This window comes from Bombina bombina, chromosome 4 (genome assembly GCF_027579735.1).
Source record: "Bombina bombina isolate aBomBom1 chromosome 4, aBomBom1.pri, whole genome shotgun sequence".
Taxonomy (NCBI): domain Eukaryota; kingdom Metazoa; phylum Chordata; class Amphibia; order Anura; family Bombinatoridae; genus Bombina; species Bombina bombina.
Window position 1 is genome coordinate 691,034,413 of NC_069502.1, and position 20,097 is coordinate 691,054,509.

The 20,097-nt window shown below is 37.0% G+C and overlaps 1 protein-coding gene across 1 annotated transcript in view; it reads right to left on the reverse strand.

Annotated features, from left to right (window-relative positions):
• The window catches only part of REV3L (REV3 like, DNA directed polymerase zeta catalytic subunit), a 471,052-nt gene that overhangs the window by 74,523 nt on the left and 376,432 nt on the right, over nucleotides 1–20,097 (reverse strand). Inside the window, exons 21-22 of the mRNA XM_053710865.1 lie at nucleotides 19,746–19,864; nucleotides 18,839–18,980 (exon numbers count right to left, since the gene is read on the reverse strand). Of these exons, the coding sequence (XP_053566840.1) occupies nucleotides 18,839–18,980; nucleotides 19,746–19,864 (261 nt within the window). The remainder of the gene's footprint in view (nucleotides 1–18,838; nucleotides 18,981–19,745; nucleotides 19,865–20,097) is intronic.

Consider the following 20,097-nt stretch of genomic DNA (forward strand, 5'->3'; position numbering starts at 1 on the left):
CTCTGACAAGTACTACGGTATGATTTTGCATGTGCTCTACTATGGGAAGGAATTAACCAAGCTACAATATAGAGAGATACAACACCCTGGAGAATAAAGCCTTTAATTTAATCATTAAAGGAATACTAAAGTCAAAATGATATGCGCATGATTCTGATAAAGCATACACACACACACATCACTTTCTAATTGGCACCAGCTCCTACTGAGCATGTGTAAGAGCTCACAGAATATATGTATTTTGTGATTGGCTGATGGTTGTCACATGATGCAGGAGGAACAAAAATAGAACTAACTGCAATCTGTCAGAAACACATTTGCTTATTTGAAATTCAAACCAAGTGCTTTAGCATTGTCTTTAGTATTAGACTAGGCGATAAGCCTGCCTAGAGGGCAGCCTATGTTTAAAATATACAAACCCCTAAGTTACAAAAAACTTAAGAAGTAAAATTACAGAAAAAAAAATAAACAAAGCTATCTAAAATAAAAAATGTAAACCTAAACTAATACAAAGGGGCATTTGTATGGGAATTGCCCTTAAAAAGGCATTCAGCTCTTGTTCAAGCCCCAAAAAACCCTAATCTTTAAAAAAAAAAAAAAAAAAAAAAAAAAAAAAAAACACCCACAAAATTTAAAATACAAAAGCCTAAACCTAAGCCCCAAATAGATACTCACTGTTCCTGAAGTCCGACGGAGAAGGTCTTCTTTCAGATGGATCCATCATCTTCTATCTTCATCCAGAGTGAAGGAGGCTCAGAGAAGAGGTGCGGAGCTGTGTGATGCCTGGTTCCTCCGCGTTGGTCCTCAGTGTCGTTGATGTTCCTCGGCGGCATGGAGGCTCCTCTTCACTTGATGTCTGTCGTACACTGAAGATTGAATGCAAGGTACCGCAATCAATTTGGGGTACCTTGCATTCCTATTGGCTAAAATTTTGAAATCAGTCAATAAGATTAGAGCTACTGAAATCCTATTGGCTGTTCAAATCAGACAATAAGATTTCAGTATCTCTCATCCTACTGGCTGATTTCAAAATTTCAGCCAATAGGAATGCAAGGTACCCCAATAAATATGGGGTAATTTGCTTTAAATCTTCAGTGTGCGACGGATGATCGCATGAAGAGGAGCCTCCACGCCGCTGAGGACCGCCGCCGTTGAGGATCCAGGCATTTGGATGAAGATAAAAGATGATGGATCTGTCTGAAAGAAGACCTTCTCCACCAGACTTCAGGAACAGCGAGTACCTATTTGGGGGTTAGGTTTAAGCTTTTTATTTTAATTTTTGGGGTGTTTTTTTTTTAAGATTAGGGTTTTATTGGGCTTGAAAAAGAGCTGATTGCCATTTTAAGTGAAGTAAAAGAGCTGATTTTAATTGTAATTTAGTAGTAATTAGGGTAATTTAGGGGGTGTTAGGGGGCTTAGTAGTTAAATTAGTTATTTGCGTTGTGGGGGGGTTGGCGGTATAGGGTTTAATATATGAATTAGGGTTATTGTGATGTGGGGGTTTAGGGGTTAATAGGTTAATTAGCGTTATTGTGATGTGGGGGGTTGGTGGTTTAGGGGTTAATAGGTTAATTCGGTTTATTGTAATGTGGGGGGTGGTGGCTTAAGAGTTAATATGTTAAATAGGTTTTTTTGCAATGTGGGGGTTTTACAGTTTAGGGGTTAATTAGGTTTATTGCAATGTGGGTGGTTGGCGGTTAAGGGGTTAATATTTTAATTATGTTATTTGCAGATTAGGGGTTAATTACTTTATTGTTTTGCGATGTGGGGGTTGACGGTTTAGGTATTTGTTAATACTTTGTGTGGGAGGTTAGGTTTATTTTGTTATACTTCATGCGCGCGGTTACGTTTTTTTTATTTTGCGCGGGCGGCTGCATGTTTTTTTTTTTTTTAAGGCTTCGGGTTTGCCTACGCTGCATCCAGGTGGATTCGAAAATGGCAGGGTGGTGGAATCCACCTGGATGCATCTTCTCTGCATCCAGGTGGATTCTTTTGGCTGTGCGCGCAGCCAACATTCTTTTGGCTGCCTCACACAGCCAACATTCCTTTGAGGATGCGTGCACAACTGGCGACTGACACTTTTATAGTATAGATTGTTGATTATTTATTTTTACTGTTTTAATGTTCCTTTAAGCATGGAGGAAAACTGACTTAAGTTATTAGCTGTCCCACAATCAGAAGTACAATTTATTTTACTCTAATTCCACCCTTCACGAAGGAAACAGAAAACAGATTGGAATTTTGCGATCTGCCTTTTGAAGACAATATAATAATTTTGAAAATAAAATGTTATACATAGAGAAAATCACACTTCTTGTAATAAATAATTACTATAAAAAAATAAAAAAAATGTCATGATGTCCACGAGCCATCATTTGTAGGATTAAAGTCCATTCCTACAGGAGGAAGCAAAACACACAACATAGCTTTAATTCATCCCACTTGCTCATGACTCCTTAGTCATACATATGGTCACGAGACAGTAGGAAAGGATAATACAGGGTAAAAGAAGTGCAAACTGGTATTGAAGCCAACTGTTTAATGAATAAACAAGGGCGGGTCTTGCTGACTCTCACCATCATGAAAAAAATGAATTTATTAGGTGGTGAGAGTCCATGAGCCATCACATGTGGGATCCTATACCCAAGATGTGAAGTCCACGAGACCACAATGAAATAGGGATGGAAAAATAGTTAAGGTAGGTAGAGGTACTAAACAGACACTGCCGCCTGCAGTACTTTCCTACCAAAAGCAGCTTCAGAAGAGGGAAATGTGTCAAAATTGTAGAATTTGGTAGAGGTATAAAAAAAATGACCAAGTAGCTGCATTACATGCCTGTTCTATGGAAGCTTAACTCTTAAAAGTCCAAAAGGTGGCAACTACTCTGGTAGAAAAGGCAGTAATTCAGAGGGAGACTTCCCTACTACTAGGAATTCTTTGCAAATTAAAGCTTTAAGCCAACCTGCCAAGGTGATTGCAGACGTTTTCTGAGAAATAGATAAACAAGGAAGAAGAAATTCTAAATTCTTAAGTAGCTTGAAGATATAATTTAAAGACACATATTACCTCCAAGTTATGAAGTGATCTTTCTTTCCTGGGTGATGTTTTATAGAAGAAACAACCTTTCAAAGGAAAGAGTAGTTTTTTCTTAAAACTGCTTTTTTCCTGTTAAAAAAAATCAGGCAAGGAGAATCAGAAAATAGAGCAGAAAGCTCAGATGGCTAAGGGAAAGAGAACCTTTCAAGACAACAGTTGAATGTCAAGACCATGCATAGGCTCAAACAGCTGAGCCTAAAGAAACCCTCAAAACCAAGTTAAGGTTACAGAGAGGGAAGCAGGTGTGATAACTGGTCTTATCCTGACCAAAGCTTCAACAAAGGTTTGAATGTCAGGTACTCTCTAAATCGTCTTGTGATACAATAGTGAGAGACCAGAAATGTGGCCTTTATTTAAAAAATAAAAATAAGAATGTAAAAAATATTAAAGAGTTCCAATGGTAATTCTTAGACTTACACCAGGAAATAAAAAATGTCTAGACTTTGTGATAAATATGTCTGTAACAGGCTTTTCTAGCCTGAATCAAAGTGTCTATAATTTGATTAAAAAAAAAGATTTGAGAACTTGATGGCAGAAGGGACCTTGAGAGAGAAAGTCCTTCCCGGAGAGGAAGATACCAAGGCTGGCTTTAGGACATTTGTTGAATAATGGTACTCCAGCCTTGGCAGGTTTCATAAACTGACCTTTATTTTACCATGGTCCACACAAAAAACAAAGTTTCAGAACTTTACTAGGTCCTTAGTCATGTCTACATGAGTATACAAAGAGACTACCTTTATACCTATGCACAGGTGCAGGTCAATCACCCATTAATTAAGTTACAGCGCCACCTAGTGCAAATTGTTTTTACAACAAAAGTACTTCTTGTCTTAAGGTGGCAGTGCAAATAATGGGATATAAAAGCAGTACAAAGTATACAATAAAAATATATACATAAAGCCACTGTATATACCATTTTAAAAAATGAGAAGCAGCATTACAAAATTGAATTCCACCATAATCTATATAGAGTATTAAACACAGAAAAAACTAACTGCAGATAAGGTAAGATAAAATAACTATGTGGCATGATATACAACAATCTTACAAATATATTCTACATAAGATCTATACGAGCATTATAAAGAAATATCAAATGTGTAAACAAGGGGATATTTATCTGAAGAGTGACCAATCAAAGTCCTTATTAAGGCCTCATTGGTTTCAAAATTTGCAACTTGTTAATCCAATGCATTTTCCTAGTTTTAAGGAGATGCTCTCTATCACCACCCCTCCTAGGGGTATCTACTCTCTCGATAATCTGAAAGCGCAGTTGGCTGATGTTATGTCCAGCTTCAATAAAGTGTGATGTAACAGGGGCATCTTTATTATTACACCTTATGTTAGATTTGTGTTCTGGGATGCGCTCTCTGGCTTCTCTACAGGACTCGCCAATATAATTAAAGTGAATGTAAAGTTTGAGGAATGAGTGTCCGGTTTTTAATAATCCTATTAAAAACATGGGCACTTTCATTCATCAAAATTTAAATTTTACCGCTTTTTAAAAAATACTTACCTTTTCTTTCTGCAAATCGCTCCAGCGCTTCCTCCGCAAGCCTCTGCCAACGTCAGAAATTCCGATTCCGGCCTTCCACCAATCATGGCGTTGCTTTAGGCAATGATTCCCCCGGGGGGGGGGAATCATGATTGGAGAATGCCGGAATCGTCATTCCTGACGTAAGAAGAGGCTTGCGACGGGCTGGGGAAGCGTTGGAGCGGCTTGCAGGAAGAAAAGGTAAGTATTTTAAAGCAGTGTAATTTAAAGTTTGATGAATGAAAGTGCCCCTGTTTTTAATAGGATTATTAAATACCGGGCACTCATTCCTCAAACTTTACATTCACTTTAAGGCCACACGGACATTTAATAAGATATATTATGTACTTAGATCTACATGTTCCTTGTGTGGGGTGGTAGAACAATTCTCCCTTAATCATGGAGTTACAGTTGCTACAACTAAGGCATGGGTAACAACCTGTCTTGCCTGGGCCTATAGTTTTTTGTATGTAAACGGAATAAACACATAAAAGACATTTAGTCCGTGCTGATATAGGTAGTGAGAAAATTAACATACAAAAAAACTATAGGCCCAGGCAAGAAAGGTTGTTACCCATGCCTAAGTTGTAGCAACTGTAACTCCATGATTAAGGGAGAATTGTTCTACCACCCCATACAAGGCACAAAATATAGGATAAGACAGTATTGAACATGTAGATCTAAGTACATAATATATCTCATTAAATGTCCGTGTGGCCTTAATTATATTGGCGAGTCCTGTAGAGAAGCCAGAGAGTGCATCACAGAACACAAATCTAACATAAGGTGTAATAATAAAGATGCCCCTGTTACATCACACTTTATTGAAGCTGGACATAACATCAGCCAACTGCGCTTTCAGATCATCGAGAGAGTAGATACCCCTAGGAGGGGTGGTGATAGAGAGCATCTCCTTAAAACCAGGAAAATGCATTGGATTAACAAGCTGCAAACTTTGAAACCAAGGGTCCTTGGTTTCAAAGGACTTTGATTGGTCACTCTTCAGATAAATATCCCCTTGTTTACATTATTGATAATATTTCTTTATAATGCTTGTATAGATCTTATGTAGAATACATTTGTAAGATTGTTGTATATCACGTCACATAGTTATTTTATCTTAACTTATCTGCAGTTAGTTTTTTTCCTGTGTTTAATACTCTATATAGATTATGGTGGAATTCAATTTTGTAATGCTGCTTCTCATTTTTTAAATTGCATATACAGTGGCTATATGTATATATTTTTATTGTATACTTTGTACTGCTTTTATAACCCATTATCTGCACTACCACCCACAAGAAGTACTTTTGTTATAAAACAATTTACACTAGGTGGCGCTGTAATTTAATTAATGTGTGATTGACCTGCACCTGTGCATAGGTATAAAGGTAGTCTCTTTGTATACTCATGTAGACATGACTAAGGACCTAGTAAAGGTCTGAAACATTGTTTTTTGTGTGGACTATGGTAAAATAAAGGTCAGTTTATGAAACCTGCCAAGGCTGGAGTACCATTATTCAAGATTTGCTGATACGGAGGGGTGGCTGACTCCTTGCTCCTGTGCCTGATTGTTTTGAGTGCTGTTCTCCATTATTCTGCTCTATTGAGGATATTTGTACCAGATCTGCGAACCAAGCCCTGTGATGCCATGCAAGAGCAATTCGAATCAAGGAGGCCCTTTTCTATTTTATCCTGTATAGTAAATACAAAGGAGGAAAGATGTAAATCAGATTAAATGCCCAGGAAATCAATAGTGCATCTAATAGAGTCACTTGTGGAACTCAAGATCTCGCACAATACTGCGGTAGCCATCAGGTCTATGTCTGGTCTTCCCCAATGATTCCCAAACTGGTCGAATACCTCCTGATTAAAAAAGCATTTGCTAGGGTGAAGGTACTGATGACTAAGGATGTCCACTTCCCTACTGCCCACTTCCCTATTGTCCACACCTGGAATATGAATAGCTGAAATCATGAAATGATGGCCTTCTGCCAAAGTCAGAATGCAGGCTACCTCTTTGATTGCTAAGGCACTTTGAGTTTCACCTTGGTGACTGATGTAAGCCACATTGTCCAACTGAAACCTCAGAAAAGACTCCCGTCTTAACAAGGGCCAACTCTGAAGAGCTCTGGAGATTGCACAGAGCTCTAAGATATTGATTGGTAACCTTGCCTCTTGAGGAGACCAAACTGCCTGCATTTTCTGGAAACCCTAGAATGTGCCCCAACCCAGCAAGCTGGCGTCTGCAATTCCAAATTCTAAAGAGAAATGAGGCTCCCTAAATCAATAACTGGTGAGCCTGCCACCAAGTTAGAGAATGTCGTGTCTTGAAGTCTAAAGAGATCTTCTGTGACAGACTGTTGTAATCTCTATTCCACTGTTGCAACATTTGAAGCTGCAAAGTAAATAAGTGTAAACTAACAAATGGTATGGCATCTGAAGCCAATACCATGAGAGCAACTACTTCCATGCATTGAAGCAGTGTAGGAAGAAGAGTCTGATGAAGAAGAGCACAGGGATTCTGCAATCTGAGTTTGCGAGCATCTGAGAGATTGTATCATTGTTACAGAGTTTATGATGAAGCCCAAGAAAGGCAACTTTGGTTTGTGGTAGTAAAGAACTTTTCAGGAGGTAAAATTGCTAACCACGAGAACGAAGGAACTGAGTTTGTATGTTTCTGAGCCACCTAAAAGAAACATCCTATACTAGGATGTCATCTAGCTAAGGAGCTACTGCTGAGCCCTGAGCTTTCACTATTGACAATAGAGCTCTGAGAACCTTTGAGAAGATTCTTGTTGTTGATGCCAGACCAAATGGGAGCTGCACATATTGGTAATGCCTATTTAGAAAGGCAAATCTGAGAAACTGTGTATGATCCCTGTGAAAAAGGGATATGCAAATAGGCATCTTTCAAGTCTGTGGTAGACATAAATTGACCCTACTGCACTAAAGGTAATCTAGTGTGAAAGTCTCCATTGTAAAATCAGAACTTTCAGAAATTTGCTTAGAGTTTTGATATCCAAGATGAAAAAGGCTTGAATAGCACCCCTAATCTGCTCCCCCAAGGGGACTAGCGTAATCACTCCCATGCCTTCTAGGTCTGTTACACATTTCTTTAAATGATCAATTGCAACATGAGATAGGAGGAATCTTTTTTGAGGAGGGCGAGAGTGAAAAACTATGTGGTACTCCTAGGAAGTTATGTTTAGTACCCAAAGAACTTGGGGGCTGCAACTTCATGCTGATTTGGAAGAAGGACAGGCTTTTTTTTGGGGGGTCTGTTTGAACTTAAACCAAGAGGAAAAAGGCTTCTGTGTGGACTTGAAAGTGTCTGATTTATGAGACACTGAAGAGGAGGATTTTTGCATTTTGGAATGACAAAAGGAGAGAAATCATCCAGCAGACTTAAAGGGACACTGAACCCAAATTTTTTCTTTCATGATTCAGATAGAGCATGAAATTTTAAGCAACTTTCTAATTATCTAATTGAATCATGAAAGAAAAAAAAAATGGGTTTAGTATCCCTTTAACCCTGTCCTTAGGGTTTTGTCTTACAGTAGGAACGCTCCTTTACCTACAGAGACTGTAGCAATGATAGCATCCAGTCCAGTCCCATTTCAAGGCTCTTTCCTTGAAATGGGAGGGAAAGAAGTCTGCCTTTGCATACTATATCAGCAGACAATGGCTAAAGCCATAAGGCTCTTCTAGCAAGAACAATTATAGCAGCGCTCAAGCAGTCCTGATTTTGATCAAGTGAAGCGTCTTGGGAAATAAGGTCAGAGATGTTTTCACACTAAACTACAGTAGCTGCAGATACGCAGGATACACTAACAGCTGGACTAAACATATAACCTGCTAGCTGAAAGAATCTCCTGAGGAAACTATAAAGTGATGGTAAACTTTAACTAATCAAATGCCATATATGTAATCTTTCCATTAAAAAAGTATATTTGTACCTTTTTTGTTTTTAATCCATCTGTGAAAGGGTTAAATTAGTTCATATAGTAATGCTTCTATTACAATTCACTTGGATTAACTTTTTTTTTTTATAATGGCAATTCCAGTGAACATCCAAGCAACATGTGTCATGTGACAATCTTGAAGTCTAGCCCCTTTAAAGCCCTTAATAAGCTATATATATATATATATATATATATATATATATATATATATATATATATATATATATATATATACACACACTTTAAAAAAAATTGTGTGGTTTTACTTGCAAACTAATATATTTTTCATTGCAACAATATGAATTTTACCATCACTTTAAAGCTTGCTGTCCATCTGATCCTTAAAAGTGGCACTGTCCTCTAAACTGGAATAGTAGTCTGCCTAACCAAAGTGGAAATAGCATTGTTCATCTTTGGAACAATCTCCCATACCTACAATTTTTCGGGTGTGGGGGGGGGAGAGGAAACATGTTTCTGAAATTGGTTAAGGAGACAAAGGGAATATCTGGTTCCTGCCATGACTTGTTAATTAGCTCAGGAACTGCATCAGGAACCAGGAAGGTAAATAGTAATATATTTATTTGGGGGGGGGGGGGCAGCTTTATGAATTTATTAACCCTTTTTACAAATTGCGTGCAGGTGGAAGGTACCCCAATTTGCAAGGCAAGTAAAAACAGGAATAGAGCGAAAATGTGCTCCAATTTGAAATTAAAGGGCACATCTTCTGCTACTTCTTCATATTTCTGAATAACTGTCCTCAACTAAGGGAGGAGAATTATAATCCTGGTAGGTAACAAAATACTGAGTACTCTGCTGCAAATGCAACACTGCATGACCCTGTCTAGACAGACTCAACACATAGGTTACAAAGATTAATAGACAACACACCAACACTTCCTTACATCGAAAAGGCGTTAAATAGGCAGTAGATCACCCTTCTAAGAGATAAGTGTTATGTCCTAATACTTTAGCTACACCAGTATGGTCTGGTAGCGGGAGCGAGCTACATTCATTTTTATGGCGCGATCGGGCAAGCTGTGACCAGACAGCGTGCCTGTGATGCACTTAGGAAAAAACAGACCCGCTCAGTAGAGCCAAGAGTGGCGTCCTGCAAAACTGAGCTGCGTAGTAAAATAGCTCAGCAATACTTTGTTGTATAATGTTGGCGCTCAGCTAATGTTATATAATTCTGCACTATGTACAGAATTATATAACATTATTTTGTAGGTTTACTGCACCTTTAAGATAGTATGGACAGGCAAATATTTAAAATTAGCAGCACAGAAATACAGTATGACAGGTATAGAGGAACACACAAATATTGGTACAATGTAAGACTGAAGTCCCTGTGAGGGAAATAGAAATAATTGGGTAGTGTCTCTTTAATAGAAAAAAAACTGTACTTTAAAATATAAAAAAATGACAGTTTGTGTCAATAAAGGGTTAAATAAAAATAAATTTATGCAAAATCCTAGTTGCTTACCACTAAGGCTCTAAGGAGAAATTGCAGTGTTTCATCAAATATGGCCGCTGTCAGTGAGGGGGAAAGAAGAAAAAGCACAGTTTGTGTGTGTGTGTGTGTGTGGGGGGGGGGGGGGGGGAGTTAACTCTCTGAGGTCTGCACAAAAGGAAGCTCAGAAACTTATGAAAATGAGCTCCATAGCGTCAGGAAAAAAATCCTGATCTGAGAATGAGGAATGGCATGTACTAAATACCAGAAATAAATGTAAAGAATCAGTATCTCAATTTTACTATAAAAGTGCCTAAAACTATATGTAGTGTTATCTGGTGTATGTTTCTATGTCAACAGGCTATGTGAATCATATATACATGTTCATGCTAATAGTCTGTGGGCTATGTGAGTGTCTCAGCCTCACATGAGATAGGAGGAATAGCCTCAGTGTCAGCACTCACTGTACTGTGCTAACCAAGCTGCAGGAGACCTGCATCCAGTAGAAGAACCCATATGTAGTATGCACTGATATAAGATCTATGGAAGGAGTACTCCGAGAAGTCCAATAGGAGGAGGCTGCAGGACCAGTACCAGCGACACCTGTGGCAGGCAAGTGAAAAACTCCTGCGGACAATTACTCTCACTGCCAATGTACTCCCCTCTGGCTCTCTGAGGGGAATAATGGGTCTCACATTGGTCTAAGAACCCTTTCAATTGACATGCAGATCAAACCTTCAAGTTTCACCATCCTCCTTGTTGGAGGCAAAACATGACTAAGGAATCATGGGAAAGTGGATTGGATAAAAGGTCTGTTTTGCCTCCTCCTGTAGGACAGGCTTTTAATCCCACATGTGATGTCTTGTGGACTCTCACCTTCTTATGAAAGGCATGGGACCATAGATCAAATTTTAGAAGACTTAAGGGTTGCATACAAATGTATGTCTATTAAGCACACAAATATTACAATTTTTGCTAAAAATGTTCAACGGCCAGATTTAGGTTAGGCTGCAGGGATCCCTATGTCAGCTCTCACCTCCACAGAGGCTGCAAAAATTACTGCTAGCAACATGTGGCCTTGGGTTGCCAGTTGGCCATCTCTAAACTAGAGGATGACCTTACTGAATAGTAGGCATGTGCATTCAGCAGTTTCATTAGCTGCCGAATATCGAAGGCGGCGGCTGTTCATGGCATTCAGCTCTTTTAAGAGCCGGATTTCTTCTTGTAAACTGCAACACAGTAAGATCTGTGCAAATCCAGACCTTTGTGCTTTGCACTTTAACAAGAACAAATCCGTCTCTGGAAATTGCCGAATGCACATACTTACTGAATAGTGCATTTACAGTCAGTAGAACATGTTTGATAGGCATTTCCAAGAAAAAACTCATTTTATCATTTAAGTTATTGGTTAACGGGAAGTAAATCTTAACGTCATGGCTGTTTGATATACTACAGAAAAACTTTTATATACTACAGAAAATACATTTCATCAACCAGCATTTATGCGTTTAGTCATTTATTATAGGCAGAACTGGAATGAAAGGAAAGAAGATATATTTCTTTTTTGATGCTGAACCTATTAACTTCGTAGGTATAAAATATAGAATTGGCTTCAGTACCATCTGGCTTTGGGACAGATTCTCAAAAACTTGCTGGCACAGAGAGAAATCATCAGCTTATTTTACCAACAACTAGATTGTAAAGTAAGTATTTCCTTTACATAAAGCATATTAGTAAACTCTTCTTAATGAGAAACACAGTACCCGAAGTAAAAATTGCCTTTCAAACAATCCCTGAGAGGTCTGGTAATACTGACAAGACAACTTATAGAATCTCACTAGACAGAGAGCTTTAGAGAACCAGGCCCTTTGTCTTGCAGAAACAAAATATGGAGATTTTCATACAGACTGAAATTCTGCAAAGGTACCTGAAGTGAAAAAGAACATTGCAAATTTTTTATTTCTGCTATGTTCCAAAGTGATTTAAACTGAAATATATTTAAATGCTGTAGAACCAAAGTCGTATGGCCTAAAGTAAGGAAAGCGAGTAATAATTCAAGTACCTTTAGGAAGCAAAAATGCTCCAGTTACAAAGTTCTTGATGCCTATACAGTCAATGTCAAATGCATTACCATCACCTGAATTCCGCTTTATTTTGAAACAATGAATTGCTTTTAAGTATGAAACTGTTTCTTAAAGCAGAGAAACAAGGATGAATGTTGGATGCTCATTATAACAAATGATATAGGCCCAAAAAACATAATTTATACTTACCTAATAAATTAATTTCTCTCATGGTGGTCCACGATCCATTACTCATGGGAATTACCCTTCTCTTCCACTAGGAGGAGCAAAATAGTCCCACATACATCAGTCTAACGTATAGCCAAGCAAGTGAGCAAGAAAAAGCCATAAAAAGAAGCAGGGGGAAAAAAAACTATCCCCAGAAAAACACAAGGGTGGGGTCTTGTGAACTCTCACCATCATTAAAGAAATGAATTATTCAGGTAAGTATAAATGATGTTTTTTTATACAGGTGGTGAGAGTCCACGATCCATTACTCATGGGAACTAATTCCCAAGCTGTGAAGTCTAAGAGTAATAACAGGGAGGGATGTAAAACACATTTTTCACTGAGAAATTAAATCCACAACCTCAAATAAATATTATCTTCATGATAGTATATATATATATATATATATATATACACACACACACACACACAGAGATAAGTATATATATATATATATATATATATATATATATATATGTATATATATATACACACACACACATATATGCACACACACATATATATATATATATATATATATATATATATATAAATGCATACATATTACACAAACATATATATGTTCTGAAGAAGGGGTTAAGTTTGACCCAAAACGTCAATAAATTTGACCTGTTTATTCACAAATCCTGAGTGCACACATTCTTATTTGTCTATTGTACTTCAATAGTGCACACATGTGGATTACCTTTTGGTGGGATTTAAACAATGAAGTGGATATAGATATATATATATATATATATATATATATATACACACACACACACATATATATATACAGGTAGCCCTCAGATTACGCCGGGGTTAGGTTCCAGAAGGAATGGTTCTAAATCTAAACCGTTGTAAATTGAAACCCAGTTTATAATGTAAGTCAATGGGAAGTTTGGAAGTTAGATTCCCGGACCCTCTCAAAATTGGCATAAGTAACACCTAATACATTATTTTTTAAAGCTTTGAAATGCTAAACAGCATTATAAACCTAATTAAATAATCACACAACAGACTGTATGATCAAACTAAGTTTAATGAACAAAAACATTTTTTTACTTGCATTTTTCTGCAAACAGTTCTCTGCATTGTTAGCATGTTAGATAATATTGGGTCTGCACCTATTCTATGCATTTCAACCTTTAATAGGCAGTGAGGCACCCTCACCTCAAGCAGCTGGACAGGAAGATAATAGGGAAGTGTCTGCTAGATCTTGTTGCTTGAAAGTTGCTCGACAGCTAAAGTCTGTTCTGTGTACACAGATTAATTTTAGTCTGCTAAACTTACATAACTTTGCTGCAACACAAGCGGACAGCTCCACCTACTGACTATTTTAATTAGTGCACTGCTTTTCAATCGCAGTTACATGACTGGAAAAAAAAAGGTTGTTATTCTGAACCGGCGCAAATTGAACCGGCGTAAAACGAGGGCCACCTGTATATATATATATATATATATATATATATATATATATATATATATATATATATATATACACATATATATATATATACATATACACACATACATACATACATACATACACACACACACACACACACACACACACATATATATATATATATATATATATATATACACACATACACACACACATACATATTACACACGTATACATACACACACACCTACCTAAATTAGGCAAACAGGCAAAACCAAAACTGAGACAACTGCCTGAACACACTTTCTTCCAAAGGCTGCTTCAGAAAAAACAAGAACCTCAAAATGTAGAATTTAGAAAAAAGAAGCAAAGAAGACCAAATGGCTGCCTAATTTATATCAACTGAAGTCTAATTCTTAAAAGTCCAAGAAGTTGCAACTGACCTAGCAGAATAAGCAGAAATCCGCTGCATCGGGGGCATACCCGCCTCAAAAAAAACTTTGAACAACAAAAGTTTCAACCAAAAGGCTAAAGAAAAAAACAGCAGAAGTCTTCCAACCCTTCCTAGGATCAGAAAGAAGAAAAAATAAAAGTTTGTCTAAAATCCTAGTAGCAGCAGCAATGAAATGTTCAAGTGCCCAAACAATATCCAAGTAGTGCAAAGCTCTCTCAGAAACATACCTAGAATAAGGACACAATGAAGGAAAAACAAGCAATCTCTCAACTAAAGTTGTCTTAAGAAACCACCGTAGGAAAGAAATCAGAATGAAGACCGAAAAAACAGCCTTATCCTGATGAAACATCAGATAAGGGGAATAAGGGACTTACCTAGTCTAAAGCCTTCAACTAGACTGGGACCTGAAATACAGAGAGAAAGCAGTGTAACTAACACTGATCATCTGTACAAGGAGGACAGCCTATGTATCTGGAAGGAGGTATGAGAACTTCCCTACAAAAAACAGAGGCTAAGAAACACAAACTCTTACTGAGAGGATTACTTGGCAAATGTCCACTCCCCTGCCCTCTTTTGCAGGAAACAATCTATTGAGCGCAATCAGAATAGAGTCTTCAGCAGAGCACCTCTCTTTGCCAACCTCCATGAAACGAGGCAAAGAACTACTGAGAGGGTAGGGGAAGTTGAAGGGATATTTAATGCCTTTGTTTGGGGTGTCTTTGCCTCCTAATGGTGGCCAGGTGTAGTATTTCCCATAGGTTATAATGAATTTGTGTACTCTCACTACCATTAGAAAGAAACCAGCCTTATCCTGACGAAACACCAGTTAAGCAGGATCACAAAAAACAGGTAACTCAGAAAGCAGAAGAAATAGCCAAAAGAAATAACACTTTCCAAGAAAGTAGATACATGGTCAGACTATGCATAGCATCAGAAAGGAGGAACCTGTAGTAACTTTAACACCAGAAAAGGATTCTATAGCCCTTAGAAAACTGTCAGATAGACCCTATCCAGACCATCCTGCAAAAAAACAAAAACAAAAAAAAAAAAAACCCTGCAGAATCCTAGGAATTCTGAAAGAAGGCCAGAAAAAAACATGATTAAAGCACTATGAAATAAAAAGCATTCCAGATTTTCTTAGTTACAGGTTTACAAGCTTGAATTAGAGAAACCCTATGTCTAAGGATCAAGGGATCAATTTCCATGCCATCAAGTTCAGAGACTTGAGATCCAGATGGAAAAACAGACTTTAAGATAAGAGGTCTGACGACAGATAAAGGCCTACAAAAACACAAAGATAAAACTTTTTTTCCCCCCTCCCCTTTCAAGAGGGACCAGGATTAAAAAAGCTTGAAGAACCGCACAAAGTTCTAAAACAAAAACGGGTAACCTTGCTCCTAGAGGACACCAGACTCCTTATGCTCTACAAGAAAAAAAACAGACAAATAAAGAGTAATCTGCTAAACCAATTGCAGATAATTTCCAACCACTGATTGCGCCTTAACAGAAAAAAAGGTTGCAAATCCAGTGAGCGTCTGATAGAAAAGAAGCAGGATTCCAGGACAGACACCACCTGAAGTTTATTCTGCATTATTTCACCAGCAATAAACACATTAGAATAGAATCGTAATGTCTCCTAGAAAAGACATTTTTAAAGCTGGATATGGGCACAGTTAAAGGGATGGTTAATTTAACTATGTCAGACCAACAATTAACGTTTATCAATAGATAATGTTGATAGTCGCTAACTTATAATTTTATTTTCTAACCATCTTTTCAAATAAACTTGAAACTTATTTCGTTATGTATTGCCAAAGCTCCGCCCCCTTTAAACTTCCTGGATATTTTTTTCTCCGATATCGTCTCCACCCCCTCTATTACAACGTTATTGAGATCATAATATTTCCAAATGACAATATTTTTTTTATTTTTTTTTAAATGTCAACAAATATTTATCCATTATTGTGTAGTTTAGCACTGGTAAATTCATTAATTCAATCAATCTGATTTCGCTCGCCTACAGTAATTATAAAAAGTGTATTTACTAAAACAAGTTTCTAATTATGCGGTCCGTGTTTTTTTCGATGAACTGAGGGCTTCAAACTTGAACTGCGCATATGCGACTCATGGAAAAAAATAAAGCATGACGTCGATAACACATGCACCATGGCTTTGATTGGTTGATGCTAAAACATCACAAAATAGAAAAAAAATGCCCTTCATGTCGGGGCTGACGGCGGACGACATTGTAAAGTAGCGCATATATATTTTTATGTAATAGATTGTAAGATATAAAAAATTGATGAGAAAGTCCAGTTATTTTTTAATTCCACATACACTTGTGATTAGTATGGAGCTTCAGTTTACCATCCTTTAAAAAGACCATAAGTAAAAAGTATAAATGTAACAAATACATATAAACTGTAACATAAGGCAGTCATCAGAGAACCTTCACACTATCAGAGCTTTGCTGCAACACAGAAAATTGGGGCATTCTGCACAAATACTACAACAGATTAAAGTAAATCCCCAGATTTGCACTTATGCTACTTAATTTTAGAGATAGCCATTAAACAATCTTGATAAATAAATGACTAAATGTCCATAAAACATAACTCGCATTAACAGTATAATAACCAAGTATGGTTATATATGTGATTGCTGAGTTTCTGTGCTGGATATGAACCTGTCTCTCCTGGTCCTTAGTTCAGTATGCTACTTACTGAGCTATTCAGAACCTTACACACACTGGATGTATATTTAGGTAAAACAACATTTGAAGTCCGTGTCATATACAGAACAGAATTCCTTATAGGAAGTAGACTATTATGGCTAATTGCATGAAAAATTAGAGATACAAAGCTTTGACATAAAGTTGACATAACCTAGTACTGGAACAAATTTGTATAGTACATACAACAGTGGATACAGTTTGTTTTCCATAATACAGTGTAAAAAAACAGCATACACTAGATATACACAGATAATGAAAAAACAAGTACAGTGCTCTCTAAAAATCCTTGAACACTCTTTAAGCTTAGTGTTATTACACTTAAAAAAAAAAAAAAAAAAAAGACTGCAGACTGAAAATTCTAAATAACCCCCCCAGGCAGCATGAGTACTCACCCCATTCTAGAAACTAAATCCACAATTAGATGCCTCAAACTGGATAAATAAAAGATCCAGAAAACTGCACAGCTTATCTATACTGAAGAAGGTCTCAGGAAGTTTATAAAAGTTGTGTGTGTGTGTCCTGGCATCCCCTACACTACAGAGTGCACTACTAAACAGTTAACTGCACAAAAAGGCCAGCAGATATCATAAGGGCCAAACACCTATTACAGAAGGGTGCTGCCAGAGAGTTAATACAGCCATTCAGTATTGTCTGTAATGTTTTAAAAAAACAGTATAAAGTTATAAGGAACCTGAAAAATAGGCAAAAAAACTGTGTCAAGAGGAGACATAGGGTGAGTCCCCTGACTATGTAGGAAATACCACAGTATAAGGCTGCAGGACAAGTCCCTGTGACATCTGAGGGCAGCCATGGCAGAAATCCCATGATAAATACCTTTACTGCTTCTTTAAAAGTGAGAGAGCAGCCAAACACTTAAAAACCACAGCCTTGAAAAAAATCTCATGGCAGGAAGCACTATTCAATAGACACTTGTCCATTAACAAACAAGAAGCAAACAGCCAAACCAGTACTGAAACATATCAGCAAAGGTTATGGAAATAGGAGAATATTCTACATCCATAAAGGGAGGCAAAGGACAAGTCCCTGCGACCGATTATAGAGGGTTTATAAAAAATTCACCATGAGGTGAAACAAAGAATCATAAACACACTCCAAATACATCCCTCTGACAAACACTGTACAGGAAAAAGGGCCTCAACTCAGACTGAAAACCGCTTTCTCTGAAGATCACATGCATATGTTCATTCTTCAACCACCTAAAGCGGAGGCAAAGTAAAGACTGAGGTATGTGTGAGGGGGTTTATAGAGCGCTTGGGGTTTTGGACTCTTTGCCGCCTCCTAATGGTAGAGAAGGGTAATTCCCATGAGTAATGGATCATGGACTCTCACCACCTGTTCGAAAGAAATCACTTGAAAGAAAACTTCTGTCCAACAGTGTGCTCTAAGGTCACAAACAGAAGTTCTTAAAATGCCTACTCAGGCTCCTCTGCATCATTCTAAGTAGGTATCCACAAGTTCCTGTTCTGTAGCACAGTTAGGCCTCATTTTGTCAACTGGACAGTGAACAAAAACAATATTACCAGATATTATTATACATACAGTAAAATGAATGCAAAATAACAGATTCCTCAGTTTATATGGCAGCACAATAATTATATACCTAACTGTAGCACAGAAATGTGACTGACTGCACAGACAAAATAAAAACTACATTTCAGATAGTTCTATGGGTTTTTTTGTTTTGTTTTTAAATTATTGTGTATGTATAAATTAATGTCTTGACTTTTACTGTACTAATGTATATATGTGTATTTTCCCAAAATGTTTCTTGAACTGATGCCCTTTGCTAGTTCCACAACTTATAAAATATATACAAAAAGCATTCAGCTCCTATGGCGAGAAAAAAACAAGAGGGGTAATACAAGTTACATGCTTTAATCCTTACCTGTGACCCTCTAGTTAAGACATGTAAAAACTGAATCCCAAAAAGTCTTGCCAGTTCACTAGTTCTGCCAATTAAATCCAGCTGTTCTAACAACTGTAGAGTTCCATGCACACGGCTGATATAAAAATCAGTCATTCTCCACCTTGAATTTCAAGAAAAAAAAGAAAAAAACCACATGATGAGGTTCTATACATTTAATTTAAGTCTAACATGTGCCCACATATTTAAAAAACAGACCTACTGTTCTGAAGGGAATAATAAAGCTTAATGGGTATGAAAGATTCGGGAAGCAGACCGGTCCTTAAAGGGACACTGAACCCAAATTTTTTCTTCCGTTATTCAGATAGATAGAGCATGCAATTTTAAGCAACTTTCTAATTTACTCCTTTTAGCAATTTTTCTTCATTCTTTTGCTATCTTTATTTGAAAAATAAGGCATCTAAGCTTTTTTTTTTGGTTCAGACTCTGGACAGCACATTTTTATTGGTGGATGAATTTATCCACCAATCAGCAAGGACAACCTAGGTTGTTCACCAAAAATGGGCCGTCATCTAAACTTACATTCTTGCATTTCAAGTAAAGATACCAAGAGAATAAAGAAAATTTGATAATAGGAGTAAATTAGAAAGTTGCTTAAAATGTCATGCTCTATCAGAATCATGAAAGAAAAAAAATTGGGTTCAGTGTCCCTTTAAAACAAAGTAGTGATATCCCAGAATTAAACAGAGGCAATTGCTATAAGCTTGATAACTGTTTTTTTGTTGTTTTTTTAACAAAGATTTTTGATTTGATGCACAAGGTTAGCTTTTGTGTTTGCTGTTTTTTTATTTTTTTATGAACTAATAGGATGAATTATATGTGATTTATTAAAAATATATAAAATATTTGGAAAAACAAAAAAAATTACCTGTAAACATCTGTTTTATTGTCAAACCAATCAGACAATGTTCGAAAAGTAAATAATGGAAATCGCTGATGAAGAACATGGAAGGCAACGTTTTCAAAAGTATAGTTAGTCAGAGCCACCTGAAAAACACCAGAAACACACCAAAAATAGGTCATATTTGTAGAACAGATAACAGGATCTTTAATTGATCCTAAAGCTCATACAAACGAAATAAAAAATTCATAATTTATCGGCTAGATTACGAGTTTTGCGTTATGGGTGAAAAAGCCTCATAACGCTGCTTTTTCACTACCGCTGGTATTACTTCCTTTTTCAATGGGAATTCCATAGCGCCGGTATTACGAGTTTGCCT